The 16,273-nt window shown below is 49.1% G+C and overlaps 1 protein-coding gene across 1 annotated transcript; it reads right to left on the reverse strand.

Moving 5' to 3' along the window:
* Positions 1-198: 198 nt before the first annotated feature.
* ecm1b (extracellular matrix protein 1b) lies at positions 199-14,661 on the reverse strand. The gene is made up of 6 exons (XM_072282018.1): positions 14,523-14,661; positions 10,086-10,429; positions 9,283-9,451; positions 6,881-7,224; positions 3,793-3,997; positions 199-1,000 (listed from the first exon to the last, which is right to left on the reverse strand). Exons 1-6 carry the CDS (start codon positions 14,575-14,577, stop codon positions 981-983), a joined length of 1,137 nt encoding a protein of 378 aa, XP_072138119.1. The 5' UTR covers positions 14,578-14,661; the 3' UTR covers positions 199-980.
* Between the last annotated feature and the right edge of the window lie 1,612 nt (positions 14,662-16,273).

Genomic DNA, 16,273 nt, shown 5'->3' on the forward strand with positions numbered 1-16,273 from the left:
GCTCCTCATTTGTTAAGCTAACTGGCCTATCTTTTGCCTACATCCTTTTTTAAAAAGTGGCGTGACATTTGCTGTCTTCCAATCCGCCGGGACCTGCCCTGAGTCTAGAGAGTTTTGATAAGTGATTACCAACGCGTCTACTGTAACCTCCAGAAATCTCCGGAAGGGAAAAGGAGGAAAAGAAAGTTGGACACACACTTGTTTATTTTTCTGAAAATGACTTTTATTGGCATTGAACTTAAGGCGACTCAGCAAGGGACCAACTCACCCAAATCAAAGAAACCAGCAAAATCCCAGTCAAAAGAAACAGCAGACGCTGGGAGACTGGCATAAAATAAACAGGAAACTCTCAGCAGGTCATCAGTATTGGTGGAGACAGTCAGCGTCACAACCGAACATCCTCTACCAGAGGAGCACCTTTGGTATCCATCTGGTTTGGAGGGGCCACTGCACAGGATCATAAAAAGCTGCAGGAAGTTGTAAACTCAACCAGCTCCTTCACGCCCACTAGTCTCCCCAGTATCCAGGACATCTTCAAAAGGCAATGCCTCAAAAAGGGAACATCCATCATTAAGGACTCCCATCTCCCACGACGTGCCCTGTTCTCAGTGCTACCATCAGGAAGGAGGTACAGGAGCCTGAAGGCACACTCAATATTCCACAAACGTTTTCTCCCTCTTATCAGATTTCTGACTGCAGGATAAATCCACTGTACACTATCTCACTATCTTCTTGCTCTCTTTTTCCACTACTTCCTTAATTTAGTTTTAATGTATACTGCTTACTGTAAGTTATAGTTTATTATTATATTTTGCACTGTACTGCTGCTGCAAAACAATAAATTTCACGACATACGCCGGCGAGATTAAACTTGATTCTCATTCAGCCAGAAGCAGCATCTCCATTTCTCTCTCTCTCCCCGCAGACGCTGCTCGACCATCTGCTCATCTCTCCACTTCCCCGCAGACCGGCTGCAGGCACTACTGACAATGGTAATTTTCTGCATAAAAAAATAAAACAACTTCAGTTTAAATTGTCCACGTCAAATGTCCAGTCTCACTTCCTAATAACTGGCCACTACTGGAACAGGTTAGACACAGAGAGAAGCTCCCTCCCACTGTCCCATCACAGACCTCCAGGGTCAGACACAGAGTCAAGCTCCCTCTACACCATCCCATCACAGAGTTAAAACTATTGCCTCAACAAGCAGAGCTGCTATCTCACAACCCTGGTGACCCAGGGTCGATCGCCACCTCTGGGGCTGTGTGAGTGTGTGTGTGTGTGTGTGTGTGTGAGAGAGAGAGAGAGAGAGAGTCTGAATATGTGTAGGTAGCATGTGCTCCCTGTAACTGCATGAGTTTCTTCAGGATGCCCCAGTTCCCTCCCACATCCCTGGGTCATTGGGTTAATTGGCCACTATAACTTGTGCCCCCCCCCAGCTTGTGTGTAACTGGGGCAAGAATGAAGTTGGATTGATGTGGGATTAGTGTAAATGGTAAAACATTTGCTCACACATTTGGTGGTTGAGTTACATGGAGAGACGGCACAGGCCTGGACTTTTCTCCCTGAGCAAAGGAAGCTGAGGGGTGAGGGGTGACTTTACGTTTATAAATTCTTGAGGGGTGCAGATGAGAAGAATGGACACAGATTCGGAAAAAGGCTGCAGAAAGTTGCAAGTTCAGCCGCTCCATCATGGGCACCGACCTCCCCAACAACGAGGACACCTTCAAAAGGTGCTGTCGCGAAAGGGCAGCATCCATCATCAAAGACCCCCCCACCCATCACTCAGGACAGGCCCTCTTCTCGTTGCTATCATCGAGGAGGAGGTACAGGAGCCTGAAGACACACACTCAATGATTCAGGAACAGCTTCTTCCCCTCTGCCATCAGATATCTGACTGGACAATGAACCCATGAACACTCCCTCACTTTCCCCCCTCTGTATTTGCACCATCATTTAATTTAATTTTCTTTTTCTATATGCCCCTTATTGTAATTTACAGTTTTTATTATCAAGTATTTCAAAGTATTGCCGCCACAAAACAATAAATTTCATGAAATATGCCAGTGATATTAAACCTGTCTCTGATTCTCATTCGTTCCTCGGGAGAGGGGAGTTGACAACCAGAGAGAACAGGATTTAAGGGCCAAGATTTAAAAGGACAGATTTTCCACCGAGAGGCTACTGGATTTCTGGAGCAATGAGCTGCTCAGGAAGAGGAGGCAGAGCAGGGCCCCCCAAGGAGACTGAGGCAAGTGAGGCCCTTCCCCCCCCCACCCCAGAGAAGCTGCATCTCCATCTGGTATCGGACCAGGAGTCCCTACAAAAGACTGTGACAATGCCTAAGAGGATCATAGTCACAGTCATAGTCATAGTCATACTTTATTGATCCCGGGGAAAATTGGTTTTTGTTACAGTTGCACCATAAATAATTAATTAGTAATAGAACCATAAATAGTTAAATAGTAATGTGTAAATTCTGCCAGTAAATTATGAAATAAGTCCAGGACCAGCCTATTGGCTCAGCGTGCCTGACCCTCCAAGGGAGGAGTTGTAAAGTTTGATGGCCACAGGCAGGAATGACTTCCTATGACGCTCTGTGTTGCATCTCGGTGGAATGAGTCTCTGGCTGAACGTACTCCTGTGCCCACCCAGTACATTATGTAGTGGATGGGAGACATTGTCCAAGATGGCATGCAACTTGGACAGCATCCTCTTTTCAGACACCACCGTCAGAGAGTCCAGTTCCATCCCCACAACATCACTGGCCTTACGAATGAGTTTGTTGATTCTGTTGGTGTCTGTTACCCTCAGTCTGCTGCCCCAGCGGGTCCCCCTACCATCCATCGGGGATATTCATCAGGACCGCTGCGTACAGAGGGCCCTTAGAGCTGTGACGGATCCCACCCATCCATCCAGCATCCTCTTTGACTTTCTACTGTCAGGCAGGAGACTCTGATGCATAAAAACAAGAACGGTCAGGATGGGAAACAGTTTCTTCCCCCAGGCCATTGGGATTCTGAACTCCCTGCTGCATTATATTCGAAGTGTCACCAGTTAACCTCTTCCGTACCTTACAATATTTAATTTATGCACTGTGATTAATTGTAGATTTAATTCTTACTTTCCCAAGTTATTGTGTGTTATGTGTATTGCTTTACACCCGGCTTTGTTTAACGGTATATATGGATATAGTTAAATGACAATAAACTTGACTTGCCAGAGGAAGTGGTTGAGGCAGGTACATTATCAACATTTAAAACACACCTGGACAGGTACACGGATAGGAAAGGTTTAGAGGGATACGGATAGGAAAGGTTTAGAGGGATACGGACAGGTACACGGATAGGAAAGGTTTAGAGGGATATGGACAGGTACACCAATAGGAAAGATTTAGAGGGATACATACAGGTACACGGATAGGAAAGGTTTAGAGGGATACAGACAGGTACACGGATAGGAAAGGTTTAGAGGGATATGGACAGGTACACCGATAGGAAAGGTTTAGAGGGATACGAACAGGTACACCAATAGGAAAGGTTTAGAGGGATATGGACAGGTACATGGATAGGAAAGGTTTAGAGGGATACGGACAGGTACACGGATAGGAAAGGTTTAGAGGGATATGGACAGGTACACCGATAGGAAAGGTTTAGAGGGATACGAACAGGTACACCAATAGGAAAGGTTTAGAGGGATATGGACAGGTACATGGATAGGAAAGGTTTAGAGGGATACGGACAGGTACACGGATAGGAAAGGTTTCGAGGGAGATGATGCTCAGGTAATCACCTTGATCTGGTGACGCAGTGCCTTCAGGCAGACAGGTCGAGCTCTTCCCGTGCAAAGCGTCGACGGGAGGCTGGTAGCTCAGAGAGGGGGCAGCCAGGGCAAAGCATTCGTGTCGCTCGTCCTCATCCCGCTCTCGGCAGCAATCGTGCACCCTGGTCTTGATGGAGTATTCTTCCTCGCAGAACTGATGCAGCGACTCCTTCCACTGTGAGGAAAGCCGGACAGACAGGAGTTACACAGGTTCTTCCGCCCTGCTGACTAAGACACTGAGCTACACTAATCCCATTGCTCTGACTTCTACCCCTGTCAATCCGACATAGAAATATCACGTGAAGAAAACATCTCATGAGATGAGAAATGTTCAAGGCAGATGGGTGGGACAATTTATCTTTACAGACAGAAAGCCTGGACGGAGCTGCCTGGGTTGGAGATGGAGGCATATACAACAGAGACATCTGAAAGGCCATTAGGCAGACACATGAGTGTGAAAGGAATGGATCACGTCCAGGCAAAAAAGATTTAGTTTGATTCACTGTTGAGTTCAGTATGGACACGATGGGCTGAAGGGCTTGTTCCTGTGCTAGGTTCTATGAGGATGAGAATTTTTTAAGTGAGGGGAACACGGGGATCGCGGCAGAGTTCCTTATTGATGTGTGTGTGGCGTGTAGCCTTGCACAGGAAGAGTGCAAGAGCATTTTGGAGATAGTGATCTCAATTCTATCTCCTTTACCACAGCATTGGAGAGGGATAGGAACAGACAAGTTAGGAAAGTGTTTAATTGGATTAAGGGGAAACATGACGCTGTCAGGCAGTAACTTGGAATCATAAATTGGAAACAGATGTTCTCAGGGAAATGAACAGAAGAAATGTGGCAAATGTTCAGGGAATTTGCGTGGTGTCCTGCACAGATACATTCCAATGAGACAGGGAAAAATGGTTGGGTACAGGAACCGTGGTGTACAAAGGCTGTTGTAATTCTAGTCAAGAAGAAAAGAAAAGCTTATGAAAGGTTCAAAAAACTAGGTAATGATAGAGATCTACAAGATTATAAGTCTAGTAGGAAGGAGCTTAAGAATGAAATTAGGAAAGCCAGAAGGGGCCATAAGAAGGCCTTAGTGGGCAGGATTAAGGAAAACCCCAAGTATGTGAAGAGTAGGAGGATAAGACGTGAGAGAATAGGACCTATCAAGTGTGACAGTGGAAAAGTGTGTATGGAACCGGAGGAGATAGCAGAAGTACTTAGTGAATACTTTGCTTCAGTATTCACTACGGAAAAGGATCTTGGTGATTGTAGAGATGACTTGCAGTGGAGTGAAAAGCTTGAGCATATAGATATTAAGAAAGAGGATGTGCTGGAGCTTTTGGAAAGCATCAAGTTGGATAAGTCACTGGGACCGGACGAGAAGTACACCAGGCTACAGTGGGAGACGAGGGAGGAGATTGCTGAGCCTCTGGCAATGATCTTTGCATCATCAATGGGGACAGGAGAAGTTCTGGAGGATTGGAGGGTTGCAGATGTTGTTCCCTTATTCAAGAAAGGGAGTAGAGATAGCCCAGGAAATCATAGCCCAATGAGTCTTACTTCAGTGGTTGGTAAGTTGATGGAGAAGATCCTGAGAGGCAGGATTTGTGAACATTTGCAGAGGCATAATGTGATTAGGAATTGTCAGCATGGCTTTGTCAAAGGCAGGTCGTGCTTTACAAGTCTGACTGAATTTTTTGAGGATGTGACTAATCATATTGATGAAGGTAGAGCAGTAGATGTAGTGTATATGGATTTCAGCAAGCATTTGATAAGGTACCCCATGCAAGGCTTATTGAGAAAGTAAGGAGGCATGGGATCCAAGGGGACTTTGCTTTGTGGATACAGAACTGGCTTGTCCACAGAAGGCAAAGAGTGGCTGTAGATGGGTCATATTCTGCATGGAGGCCGGTGACCAGTGGTGTGCCTCAGGGATCTGTTCTGGGACCCCTATTCTTTGTGATTTTTATAAATGACCTGGATGAAGAAGTGGTGGGATAGGTTAGTAAATATGCTGATGTCACAAAGGTTGGGGGTGTTGTGCAAAGTTTGGAGGGTTGTCAGAGGTTACAGCGGGACATCGATGAGATGCAAAACTGGACTGAGAAGTGGCAGATGGAGTTCAACCCAGTTAAGTGTGAGGTGGTTCATTTTGGTAGGTCAAATATGATGGCAGAGTTTAGTAATAATGGTAAGACTCTTGGCAGTGTGGAGGATCAGAGAGATCTTGGGGTCCGAGTCCATAGGACACTCAAAGCTGCTGTGCAGGTTGATTCTGTGGTTAAGAAAGTATACGGTGCATTGGCCTTCGTCAATCGTGGGATTGAGTTTAAGGGTTGAGAAGTAATGTTGCAGCTATATAGGACCCTGGTCACACCCCACTTGGAGTACTGTGCTCAGTTCTGGTCGCCTCACTACAGGAAGGATGTGGAAACCATAGGAAGGCTGCAGAGGAGATTTACAAGGATGTTGCTTGGATTGGGGAGCATGCCTCATGAGAATAGGTTGAGTAAACTAGACCTTTTCTCCTTGGAGTGACGGAGGATGAGAGGTGACCTGACAGAGGTGTATAAGATGATGAGAGGCATTGATCATGTGGATAGTCAGAGGCTTTTTCCCAGGGCTGAAATGGCTAACATGAGAGGGCACAGATTTAAGGTGTTTGGAAGTAGGTACAGAGGAGATGTCAGGGGTTAGTTTTTTTTACGCAGAGAGTGGTGAGTGCGTGGATTGGGCTGCGGCGACATTGGTGGAGGCGGATACGATAGGTTCTTTTAAGAGACTCCTGGATAGGTACATGGAGTTCAGAAAAATAGAGGGCTAAGTAATTTCTAAAGTAAGGACATTTTCCGCACAGCATTGTGAGCCGAAGGGCATGTATTGTGCTGTAGGTTTTCTATGTTTCTCAGATCCCGGCTGCGTCTGACAGCGGTGGGATGGGTTATGGGGAGAACCCCACCTCCCTCGCCTCACTCAGCCCACGACATTTCCTATTCCACCCTTTCAACCTCGATAGCGGGCGGCTCAGGGCGTTTGTGTGTGGGGGGCAGGGGCGGGTGGTCTTACCCCGGCCAGGACGCACTCCATTCGCTCCTCAAGGTCCAGCCCGCGGCAGCAGCTGGCGAAACTCTCCTCCATCCTCTGTAGCGCGTCGGCCTGACGTTGGAGGTGCCCAAACCCCGTGGTGGGCAGAGACCCGGGAGGGTAAGTCTTCCGCCGACCCAGGTACTGGCAGACGGAGTCGATGTTGTCTGTGTTCGGACGTTCCAGAGGGAACGAGACACTCGGCACCTCCCTCGAGGGGTATTCTGCTGCATCGCTTGGGATGGCTTCTTCCTCTATCAGTAATGCAGGGAGGGGAATGATGATCTGCGACTGCTCGATGAATTGGCCTTCTTCTCTGTTATCATCTAATTCGGAAGATATTGGGTTAAAATATGAGCGACGCCCACAAAATGCTGGAGGAACTCAGCATCGACGGAGAGGAATTAACAGCCAATGTTTCAGGTCGAGATCCTTCATCAGGTCTCATCAGAACTGAACAACAACCTTTCTTCTCCCCTCCGAGTGGCAGATCAGCATGAACCAAATGGGCCGAAGAGCCTGATTCTGTGCTGCAGTCGTCTTTGACTCTGAGACTCACAAACGGCCGAACGGCACCTTTATCTAATGCCTCGCTGCCAGTTCCCTGCGCTGTTCATGTACATCCGTGGCCGAAGGTGTTCGGCCCACTCTCCCTTTGCGGCAGTCTGAGTTCCCACACAAAATTTGGGGCGTAATGAACGAGACACTGGCGAGGCCATACTTGGATCACTGTGTGCTTGTTCTGGTCGCCCGAGCCTAGCAAGAGTGTCATTCAACTAGAAACGGTGCAGCAAACATTCAAGGGATGTTACCAAGCTTGGTTTCCTGACCGGCTGCTTCACCGTCCGGGACGGGAACAGCGGGGCAACTGACCGCAAGTCCTTACAAAGGATTGCGAGGACTGCCGAGGGGATGATCGGGGTCTCTCTTCTACCCATCAGAGATATTTACCAGGAGCGCAGCGTCCGCAGGGCCCTTCGTATTGTCAATGATCTCACCCATCTCTCCAACTATCTCTTTAGCCCCCTATCATCAGGCAGGAGGTACCACAGCTTTAGGACAAGAACTATTCGGAAGAGAAACAGCGTCTTACCCCAGGCCGTGAGACCGCTCTACTCTCTATCACCACCCAGGTCTCATTACTTATAAAGAGCCAGGAGCATTACACTGTTGACTTTTTAACTTGTATTGCAAATGTACCTTGTTATTTGTTAATCTATTTGTGGTAATATTACCGTATGTGTTGTGTGGGAGTTGTATGTACTGTGTGTCTGGGGGAACGTTGTTTCCTTTGCTGGTATACATGTGTATGGTTGAATGACAATGACTATGGACAGGTACACGGATAGGAAAGGTTTAGAGGGATACGGACAGGTACACGGATAGGAAAGGTTTAGAGGGATACAGACAGGTACACGGATAGGAAAGGTTTAGAGGGATACGGACGGGTACACGGATAGGAAAGGTTTAGAGGGATACGGACAGGTACACGGATAGGAAAGGTTTAGAGGGATATGGACAGGTACACGGATAGGAAAGGTTTAGAGGGATACGGACAGGTACACGGATAGGAAAGGTTTAGAGGGATGTGGTCAGGTACACAGATAGGGAAGGTTTAGAGGGATATGGACAGGTACACGGATAGGAAAGGTTTAGAGGGATACGGACAGGTACACGGATAGGAAAGGTTTAGAGGGATACGGACAGGTACACGGATAGGAAAGGTTTAGAGGGATACAGACAGGTACACGGATAGGAAAGGTTTAGAGGGATATGGACAGGTGCACGGATAGGAAAGGTTTAGAGGGATATGGACAGGTACACGGATAGGAAAGGTTTAGAGGGATACGGACAGGTACACGGATATGAAAGGTTTAGAGGGATACGGACAGGTACACGGATAGGAAAGGTTTAGAGGGATGTGGTCAGGTACACAGATAGGGAAGGTTTAGAGGGATACGGACAGGTACACGGATAGGAAAGGTTTAGAGGGATATGGACAGGTACACGGATAGGAAAGGTTTAGAGGGATGTGGTCAGGTACACGGATAGGAAAGGTTTAGAGGGATACGGACAGGTACACGGATAGGAAAGGTTTAGAGGGATACGGACAGGTACACGGATAGGAAAGGTTTAGAGGGATACGGACAGGTACACGGATAGGAAAGGTTTAGAGGGATACGGACAGGTACACGGATAGGAAAGGTTTAGAGGGATATGGACAGGTACACGGATAGGAAAGGTTTAGAGGGATACGGACAGGTACACGGATAGGAAAGGTTTAGAGGGATACAGACAGGTACACGGATAGGAAAGGTTTAGAGGGATATGGACAGGTACATGGATAGGAAAGGTTTAGAGGGATATGATACTTAGGTAATCACCTTGATCTGGTAACGCAGTGCCTTCAGGCAGAGGCTGGTAACTCAGAGATGGGGCAGCCAGGGCAAAGCATTCGTGTCGCTCGTCCTCATCCCGCTCTCGGCAGCAATCGTACACCCTGGTCTTGATGGAGTATTCTTCCTCGCAGAACTGATGCAGCGACTCCTTCCACTGTGAGGAAAGCCGGACAGACAGGAGTTACACAGGTTCTTCCGCCCTGCTGACTAACATACCGAGCTACACCAATCCCATTGCTCTGACTTCTACCCCTCTCAATCCAGCATAGAAATATCACGTGAAGAAAACACCTCATGAGATGAGAAGTGTTCAAGGCAAATGGGCGGGACAATTTATCTTTACAGACAGAAAGCCTGGACAGAGCTGCCTGGGGTGGAGATGGAGGCATATACGACAGAGACTTCTAAAAGGCCATTCGGCAGACACGTGAGTGTGAAAGGAATGGGGCACGTCCAGGCAAAAAACTATTTAGTTTAATTCACTGTTGAGTTCAGTATGGACATGATGGGCCGAAGGGCCTGTTCCTGTGCTAGGTTCTATGAGGATGAGAAGTTTTTAAGTGAGGGGAGCACGGGGATCGCGACAGAGTTCCTTGTTGATGTGTGGCTGACGTGTAGCCTTGCACAGGAAGATCCCAGTTGCGTCTGACAGCGGTGGGATGGGTTATGGGGAGAACCCCACCTCCCTCGCCTCACTCAGCCCACGACATTTCCTATTCCACCCTTTCAACCCCGATGGCGGCGACTCAGGGCGTTTGTGTGTGGGGGGCGGGGACGGGTGGTCTTACCCCGGCCAGGACGCACTCCATTCGCTCCTCAAGGTCTAGTCCGCGGCAGCAGCTGGCGAAACTCTCCTCCATCCTCTGTAGCGCGTCGGCCTGACGTTGGAGGTGCCCAAACCCCGTGGTGGGCAGAGACCCGGGAGGGTAAGTCTTCCGCCGACCCAGGTACTGGCAGACGGAGTCGATGTTGTCTGTGTTCGGACGTTCCAGAGGGAACGAGACACTCGGCACCTCCCTCGAGGGATATTCTGCTGCATCGCTTGGGATGGCTTCTTCCTCTATCAGTAATGCAGGGAGGGGAATGATGATCTCCGACTGCTCGATGAATTGGCCTTCTTCTCTGTTATCATCTAATTCGGAAGATATTGGGTTAAAATATGAGCGACGCCCACAAAATGCTGGAGGAACTCAGCATCGACGGAGAGGAATTAACAGCCAATGTTTCGGGTCGAGATCCTTCATCAGGTCTCATCAGAACTGAACAACAACCGGGCAGGAGGTACCAGAGCTTTAGGACAAGAACTGTTAAGATGAGAAACATCCTTTTACCCCAGGCCGTGAGACCGCTGTACTCCCTGTCACCACCCAGGTCTCATCACATATAATGAGCCAGTAGCATTACACTGTTGACTCTTTAACTTGTATTGCAAATGTACCTTGTTATTTGTTAATCTATTTGTGTTAATATTACTTTATGCGTTGTGTGTGAATTATATGTACTGTGAGTCTGGAGGAACGTTGTTTTGTTTGCTGGTATACATGTGTATGGTTGAATGACAATAAACTGAAGTTGAACTCGAACTTTATATCGAATAAACTAGATTACTGTAATTAAACTTTTTACTTGCCTTACAAAGAAAACTTCTGACAAACTCCAACTCATTCAGAACACCGCTGCTAGACTTTTAACTCCAACAGGACAGGGAGCTTATCTCTCCCGTCCTAACTACTCTGCATAGGCCTCCTGTATCTTCTAGATTTGATTTCAACGTTCTCATAAAGCTCTCGACAGTCTGGACCGAAGTACATCACAGAACCGTTTTCGTTTCATAATCCTGCTCGAGCTCCCAAGTCTTCCTCCGCCGGTCTCTTAAATTCAAATATTTCCCCTCAGAAGATAATTGGCAGGTCAGCTTTTCTGAACCACACTCCTAAACTGTGGAATTCAGACTCAACTGGCGCTTTTGAACGCCAGCTCAAGGCCTACTTATTTAACCTTGTTTTAACTAACATCTGTTTGTCGCTTAAGTTTATGTGTAGCCCTATCACAGTAGCTTGTAAGGAGTTAGCTGTTACTGTGAACACAAGCTGAAAGCAACACAATTCGACAATGCACGCAGACAAGGCCAGTTTCAATAAATAAACAAGTCTAGGGTAAATATGATTCAGGCAAATAAGAGTTTGAATGTTCCTTCAAGGGAACCTAAGACTGTTACTTGTATGAATACTGATACACTCGTGCAAATTTACTGTTCGCCTGGAAACAATAATTTACTTCTGGTACTGAAACGGTTTTGCTTGCAAACTCAATCCAAGCGAAACAAGCATCGAACTTTCTCCAATGGCGTGTGCTAATTAGCTAACGAAAAGTTATCTGCACGTTTTCCGTCAGACCATTGTGTGCATGAGAATTTTCTGACCGTGTTATCTGTCTCTATCTTTCCAAATGAGCGTTTCACCATGTCCTCCTGCTCCGTTTATTGTCCAATTCCATTCTCCTTCGTCAATCCTGCGCTCTCTCTAGAAAATGGCTCCCCGTTCTTTCCCCCACATTCTCTCCTGAATGTTAACAAGACAAATCCTATTGGTTAATTCAACAACCCTAACTTAATCAACTGAATATTTATTTTAAACAGCAAAAATGAAATATTGGATTGTATAGTGTAATTAAAAGAGCACGTATTCCATGTTGCAGAAAATAAAATACTCAGCAGCATAACTCAATTAGTAAAATAAAGCTTGGTCTTAATCCAGGGGATTACATTTGGTTTGCTCGTTATCCCATTGTAAAGGACTTTGAACTGCATCGACTGTGTGAAAAGTACTCTGTATTATTATTGAGGTATTACAAGGGCACTTGGTGAGGGACGGTACAGGTGGAGGCATGATCAGGTCCTGAAGACCATCGCTGAAGCCGTCAGCGCAGGAGTTGAGTGGGCGAAGTGGTCCCGACCCTCCAAGCAGACCATTGCCTTTGTCAGAGCTAGGGAGCAGCCAATACCTGCCAAACGAACATCTGCAGGCATTCTGACCTCTGCAAGGGACTGACAGCTGTTGGTGGACCTCGAAGGGCAGCTGAAGTTCTCCAACCATACCGCAGCCACCACCCTGCGACCAGACATTGTCCTAGTGTCTGAGTCTACTAAGCAAGTGGTGCTGCTGGAGTTGACAGTCCCATGGGAAGATAGCTTGGAAGAGGCGTTTGAAAGGAAGCTCTCCAAGTACGCGGGACTGGTCAGCAACTGTCAGCAGGCTGGATGGAGAGCGAGGTGTCTCCCAGTGGAGGTTGGATGTAGGGGATTTGTAGCCCGTTCTATAGCCAGAGCCTTCAGCATTTTGGGCATCGAGGGAGAGAGGAAGAGGAAAGCCATCCGCAGTACCACCGATGCGGCAGAGAGGGCCTCAAGATCGCTGTGGCTCAAAAGAGGGGAGCCATGGAGTCATAAGTAGCTAGCCATCTGGACACAAGCTGGGGTCTGATCAGCCCCGGCTGGGTCACCTGGAGGAGGTTGTATGATGTTGAAAGACCCGAAACACCCGATGATTCCAGGAACATCACTGAAGATGTGGCCAGAAGCATCAATAGATGTATGTACACAGCATGTATCTATATTATAATATTATGCATCTATATTTTGGTTTAGCAGGAGAGGTTGAATAAGCTATGACCGTTTTCTCTGGAAAGGTTGAGTTGATGCAGAGGACAGCGAGGGGAGATTTGATACACAATTTCGAGTGGTACAGATGGCGTAAACGCAAGTAGGCTTTTTTCTGCACCGAGGTTGGGTGAAACTAGTGTTAGAGACCACGGGCTAAAGGTGAAATGTTTAAGGGAATTTCTTCACTCAGAGGGGGCTGCAAGTGTGGAATGGGCTACCAGTAGGTGCACCAAGCCTCCCTGGAGTGAAGGATGCCGAGGGGCGAACCTAGAGGTTTATAAAATCACGAGGGTTGCAGATAAGGCGTACGGTCACAGCCTTGTTCCCAGAGTGGGGGGGGGGTCTAAAACGGAGGGGGGGGGCGGCGGGTTTAAGGTGAGAGGTGAAAGATTTAAAAAGTGCTTTCTGAGTTTCTCCAGCACTTTCTTTTACACAAGGTTTTCAGCTCTTGGAGAATGTTTTGTGTTTATTATTTGAAAAGGGCACTGTTTTTTTTCATACACAGAGGAGGGCCAGAGGAAGTGGTAGGAGCGGATGCAATAGAGGTCAGCTGGGCAGGGAAGGTTCAGAGGGATACGGGCCAAACTCGACGAAGTCATGGAGGTTTCTATCTCTGACTCTCTAACAGACGGGAGGGGGCTTCCAGCAGGGTCTGAAGGCAGTCACGGAGAACTGAGAGACCGGACTGGGGCAGCATTCGTCCATCAGGGCACAATCGCGAACCTTCTCCCCGCCAAAGCACTTCTTTTCAAAACAAATCCAATTTTGGGCAAATTTTTGTTTAGCAGATGAATTGAGGATTATGGGGAAAAGGCAGGTAGGTGGAGCTAAATCCACGACCAGATCGGCTATGATCTTACTTAAAGCCGAAAGGGCGAAAGGGCGTCTCCTGTTCCTGTTCCTATTTCTGATGTTCTTAAGATCCCACACAAACAACCTTGCCGAAGGCGACGAACGGTGCTGAAAATCCGAATGTAAGCAGGGCACCGGGTAAACACCCGGCAGGTCAGGTCGGTGGGGTAGGGAGCAGTTGTTCTGTTATCTTGTTGAATGGGTCCCATTAACTGACCGCAGGGCACAGAGGAAGGGCTGCATTTACCCGCTCCCCAGGAGGCAGCTGGGTCCGTCATGTTTACGAAGGAGCGCACTTGACTCTGTCCCCACCCCCCCGCCCCCGGCGCCGCCCGCTTCTCATTTAAGTCCCTGCTGAGGGGGCGCTCCCTTGGCACAGCACCCTCCCCCCCCCCCGGCTCCATTTACGCGCCCCAAACCCCTACACCGTGCGGCCATCAGTCGGACTCTGTCCGGTTAGTGCCCAACGCTCCGACTACTAGGCGTGTAGACGTCCGGACCATTGATTCTCAGGTCAGTAACCGATTCCGGAAGGGGCAAGGTCAAAGAGCGACCAACTCCACCACCCCTCGCCCCCCACCAACCCATCTTCCCGATTTTGCCAAAAGCCCTGAGTTTTTCAAACGCACTTCGGAGAAACCAGTGGCAAAACTTGTACCCTGTCTGCGACAACACCCTTCCCTGTGCCGCGACACCCCGACCCGCTACCTACCCTGTCCCAGAGAGGGAAGGACGAAACAGGAGACCAGCAACAGTATCCTCCACATCGTGTCCTTTCTCCGGGCCCGGTCTGCGCCTCGCTTCCCGCCTGGTCTGACTCAACTCTTCACTATGTATTTTTGTCTTCTGACACCGGACGGGCGGGGACTGATGAGGCGGGGACTGTTACGACTTCAGATTTTGGAATCTGTCCGAATTCAGTGCGCATTTTAAATTTCCAGCCCTCCGGGTTCCCCGTCGCCCCTGTTCTTCAAGATTGACGTTAAACATCCCACTCCACCCCCACCCTCGTCCCCAGGACCCAGACCTTCCTGGGATCTTGCCGTGCACACCCGGCCCTTGACGCGGATCCCACTTCGCCGAGGTTCTCACAGAAGGACAGACGGCAGGGAACCTTTTCCCGGGCGGGACCCGAGAGACGGCAGGGTCGACACACAAAGACTGAGAGCGGTGTAGGGGTGGGGATCTTCTTCATCCTTACTGGGTACAGAGAGGCCGCCCGCAGCAGCACACCGGAGTCCTCTGGTCCTGAGCCAGTCTGTCAAGTTGTCCACAAGCGTAGCCCAACTCCCGGTGCATCCTTCCTCCCGCAGGGATGGGGTCTTTGGAGCACCTGTCGGTGTTTCTGTCGCTCCGGGACTGCTAGTCCCCACGCCCAGCCCTCCTTTCGCAGCTGGAGTTGGGACTGTCCATGGCGGTAGGGAAGATGGTCGGTATAAAGTGGAGAAGGGGAGTGGTGGGGAAGAGGTGTAGCTGGAGTCCGGTGGACGGAGGAGTGTCATGTAACGGGCAGGTAGGAGAGGGGGGGCGGTGAGTAGAGATTGGGAGCGAGAGGCAGGTGGATGAGAGAGAGAGAGCTCCTCTACCCCACATTGTGCTCATTCTCTGTTAATCCGTCCATCCAATGCTCGCCTGCCACTATCTCCCAGTCAGAGGGGCCTCCTTACAAAGCCTAGGAGCAGAAATAGGCCATTCAGCCCATTGATTCTGTCCCACTATTCGATCACGGCTGATTTCTTTTTTCTCTCAACCCCATTCTCCTGCATTCTCGCTATAACGTCAGGAAATTGAGTTCGAGGCAGTGTTCCGGTGTGTTCAGGAACCTGATAGCAGTGGGGAAGGTACTGTTGTTGAAGCAGGGCAGCTGGCTCCTGTGCCTCCCGCTTCAAAGCAGCATCGAGAAGATTGCACGTCCCAAGTGCCTCACCTTCCAGAGCCATCGCCTGTCCGTTTCCTCAATGGTGGGGAGAGCTGCCGCCAGAAAGGACCTGGCTGGGGCCGATGGGGGCATCAGAGGCGCGGTAGAGTGTGGAGGAATGGAATGAGAACACAGAGACCACGACGGGATTAGGAGGAGAGTGCGGCACTGTGGGAGGGAGTGTTACGTTATGGGCGGAGCGGGTAGGAGGCGCTGCAGGGGGATCCAGGGTCGATGAGGTGGGAGTGTGATACTGCGGGTAGGGCGGTAGGAAGGAGCAAGGCCAGTTATACCCATGGGACCAATTACGTCTTTGGAACGTGGAAGGAAACCAGGGCACCCAGAGGAAACCCACACTGCCACAGGGATAACAGAGAAACTCCTTAAGGACAGCAGTGGGATTGAACCCGGGTCACTGGCGCTGTTACAGCTTTGCTCTAACCGCTATGCTGCTGCTGTATGACGGGCGGTGAAGAGGGAGTGATGCGTTACGTGGGGTGGGGTTACTTGGGGAGTACTACACCGCGGGAGGGGCTGAGGAAGGA

The sequence above is a fragment of the Mobula birostris genome, chromosome 2 (assembly GCF_030028105.1).
Source record: "Mobula birostris isolate sMobBir1 chromosome 2, sMobBir1.hap1, whole genome shotgun sequence".
In the NCBI taxonomy this organism is placed as follows: Eukaryota; Metazoa; Chordata; class Chondrichthyes; order Myliobatiformes; family Myliobatidae; genus Mobula; species Mobula birostris.